This window comes from Entamoeba dispar, genomic scaffold (genome assembly GCF_000209125.1).
Source record: "Entamoeba dispar SAW760 scf_1105229460513 genomic scaffold, whole genome shotgun sequence".
NCBI classification, from domain to species: domain Eukaryota; phylum Evosea; order Mastigamoebida; family Endamoebidae; genus Entamoeba; species Entamoeba dispar.
Window position 1 is genome coordinate 30,319 of NW_001854230.1, and position 2,728 is coordinate 33,046.

Sequence of the window (2,728 nt, forward strand, 5' to 3'; positions counted from 1 at the left end):
AAAGCTAATAACCAAATATAACAAGGTTATTATATTTGGTTATTAGCTTTTGTAAATAAGAAGAATATAAAAAATTTATTAAAAGAAAAGGAGTTAATTAAATATTAATAGAACTTGTGTTTATTGTTCCTGCCTCACCGGAGACTAATCCTATCTCTGAGTCTTCGTCATGTAGTCCCACAACATATGTTTGGTTATGATAGAATCAATATTCCATGACATCCATTATGTTTTTAATTACATGGTTTTTGATTTCTTTAGTGATGTCTATTTCGATTTTTAATTCTTTAATTATTTTAATACTTTCCGCATTTACTAGCCCATTAATCCAAATTACTACTCCAATTATTTTGACATCCTTTAATTTCTCTATTTTCATTACCCTATTTTTTAATTCCTTATACATATTTCTTTTCTTCAAATAGGCTCCATTAATATTATGATATGCCACAATAGTCATATCAAATATTAGACCAGTTTTATTCTTTTTATCTAGTACATATATGTCTGGTCTTTTATGATATAGTCCATCACTTTTTGGCATTATTTGTTTGTTCCATATCATAGTAATGTCATTGTATTGGAACATTGTTTCATATGAGGATTTCTTGTATTGTTTATTTTGTGTATTTTCTTATTAACCCCTCCCATATGATAATGCCAATATGGTCATGTTTCTCAATTTGTGATTTCTTATGACAAATACAAGATAATAGAATGTGTTCTAGTATTGATGTCTTGTCTTAATTTATTAAGAAAGAATAAAAAGAATATTTTTTCAAAAAATAAATATTCAGGAAAAAAGAAAAAAAGAAACGTTTTAACAGAAAATTTACAAGACTTTTATTCCATCTGTGATTGAATCATTTAATATTTAATGAACGGAGATATCCCAGTATACCAACCACCACAACCAACCAATGAAGTCCAACCACTCTTGAATGTCTCGGCATCCCAACAACCCCAATTGTCAATATATCAACCACCTACACAACCAAATGGATTGGAGTATCAACCAAACTTAATCAACCAACCATCTGCTCCAGTTATTCCTGGCCCTCACATTCAACAATCAAGTTACATTGATCCACAACAAGTTCCTGTAGTCCAGTATAGCCAACCACCATCTGGAATGATTGAGTCATATCAACAACCATTGTCATATCAAGCACCACCAAATCAAAGCGGTGTTATTGTACAACAACCAGTTACCACAACTCAACCCAAACAACTAACAACAATTACGTTCTATCCTTCTCAAATGTTTTGCCCTCACTGTAATAAGTTAATCACGACTGAAGTTACTTATGAGGCAGGTTCTTTAGTTTTTATCTTGTGTTGTGTTTTATGCTTTTTGGGATTATTATGTTTTTCTTGCATTCCTTGTTGTCTTGATGGTTTAAAAGATGCTCACCATAAATGGTTTGTTTATTGTTTTATTAATTTTTTAGCTTAAATAAATAATGATGTCTTATCTTCTAGTCCAATATGCAAAAGATTACTCTTTGTTAAAAGTCGTTTCTAATTCCTTTTTTTTTGTTATTCCTTTAGTTTTTTATTTCTTTGGTTTAAAGAAAATAAATTTAAAACTAAACTCATATGAAACAAATTATTCATTACTTTTTTTAACTATAACTCTTTATATCTTCTCAGACTTCTTTTCTTCAATAATAATGAAATTAACACTGATGAACTAAAAACAAAACTTCAAAATGAAAGTAAATTTGTATTTTTTAATTTAAAAATTCATAATTTTTATTTCTTATTCATAAATTGATTTTTTATGTTTTTTTTAATAAAAAAATAACAGAATCAAAAATGAATAGTTATGAAGGCATTGAAAATTCATTTAATTTTACTGTAATTAAAACAACATTTGATTTGTTTTTAAATGAATTAACTAATGAACAGAAACACCTCTTAGACTAATACAATTTTCTTTTGGTCTTTCTTTAAAGGATATTCTGTTGACTTGTCTAAAATACAACTAAAATTAAATAGTTATTGATTATTATGATATTTGATTTTTAGAATGTATTATTACAGAATTTGAAATCTATTTTTTTTAATAACGTTATAACAATAAGTCAGAATTACTTTATTTTAATTTTATTATCTTTCATTTAATTTTTCTAGACTTTTTATTATCAAAAAGAAATTTATTATTAAATTATTCTCATGTAGTCTTTTTGTTGTTATTTCTTTATGTTTATTTATTTAGAATTATTTGTTGTATGAATAATTTACATATAATCTATTTTTTTATTTTATTTCTTTTTGTTAAGTAAATAAATATAATAAAATTTAAATGTTTAAACAATTGTATTTGTTTTTAACTTATCTTTGATATTGAAAGTTGGTTTTTAGATATTATTATTAATAGTACTTAATATCAATATCTAATATTATTAGTCAATTTAAATTCCATAACACATCGTTTTATCTTTAACATAAATTATTTTTATTAATTACTAAGAAAAGAGTTTAGATGGAGACACTAAATAATAATTATAGTAACTAATTGATTTATTGATTTCATATTAACCTTTTTTTATTATTTTTATTACTACAACTAAATACATTCTTGTACTATTCAATTCAAGTTAGAATAATTAGAACAAACACTAACACTATGAAAAATATCTTAAATAACTTATTTTCTTTAGTTAACTATTTTAATAAGCCAGTATTCATTATAACACATAACAAAATAATTCAAATTTCATCA

The 2,728-nt window shown here is 24.5% G+C and overlaps 3 protein-coding genes across 3 annotated transcripts in view, besides 7 other annotated features; all 3 read left to right on the top strand.

Moving 5' to 3' along the window:
* The window catches only part of EDI_018200 (S-phase kinase-associated protein 1A, putative), a gene marked incomplete at both ends in the record, with an annotated part of 597 nt that extends 551 nt beyond the window's left edge, over positions 1 to 46 (top strand). The window contains one exon of the mRNA XM_001733325.1: positions 1 to 46. This exon is cut by the window's left edge and continues 551 nt beyond it. Coding sequence (XP_001733377.1) covers positions 1 to 46 — 46 coding nt within the window.
* A 17-nt stretch (positions 47 to 63) lies between these two features.
* Positions 64 to 84: a sequence feature (AT_rich).
* A 1-nt stretch (position 85) lies between these two features.
* Positions 86 to 745: a repeat region.
* Positions 746 to 794: a sequence feature (AT_rich).
* An 83-nt stretch (positions 795 to 877) lies between these two features.
* Positions 878 to 1,456, top strand: EDI_018310 (lipopolysaccharide-induced transcription factor regulating tumor necrosis factor alpha, putative; the record flags this gene model as incomplete). Its single annotated transcript, XM_001737303.1, has 1 exon — positions 878 to 1,456. One exon carries the CDS (start codon positions 878 to 880, stop codon positions 1,454 to 1,456), a length of 579 nt encoding a protein of 192 aa, XP_001737355.1.
* A 263-nt stretch (positions 1,457 to 1,719) lies between these two features.
* Positions 1,720 to 1,807: a sequence feature (AT_rich).
* Positions 1,808 to 2,097: 290 nt separating this feature from the next.
* Positions 2,098 to 2,175: a sequence feature (AT_rich).
* A 33-nt stretch (positions 2,176 to 2,208) lies between these two features.
* Positions 2,209 to 2,310: a sequence feature (AT_rich).
* Positions 2,311 to 2,450: 140 nt separating this feature from the next.
* Positions 2,451 to 2,471: a sequence feature (AT_rich).
* Positions 2,472 to 2,488: 17 nt separating this feature from the next.
* The window catches only part of EDI_018320 (uncharacterized protein), a gene marked incomplete at both ends in the record, with an annotated part of 1,120 nt that continues 880 nt past the window's right edge, over positions 2,489 to 2,728 (top strand). Inside the window, one exon of the mRNA XM_001737304.1 lies at positions 2,489 to 2,513. Within this exon, the coding sequence (XP_001737356.1) occupies positions 2,489 to 2,513 (25 nt within the window). The remainder of the gene's footprint in view (positions 2,514 to 2,728) is intronic.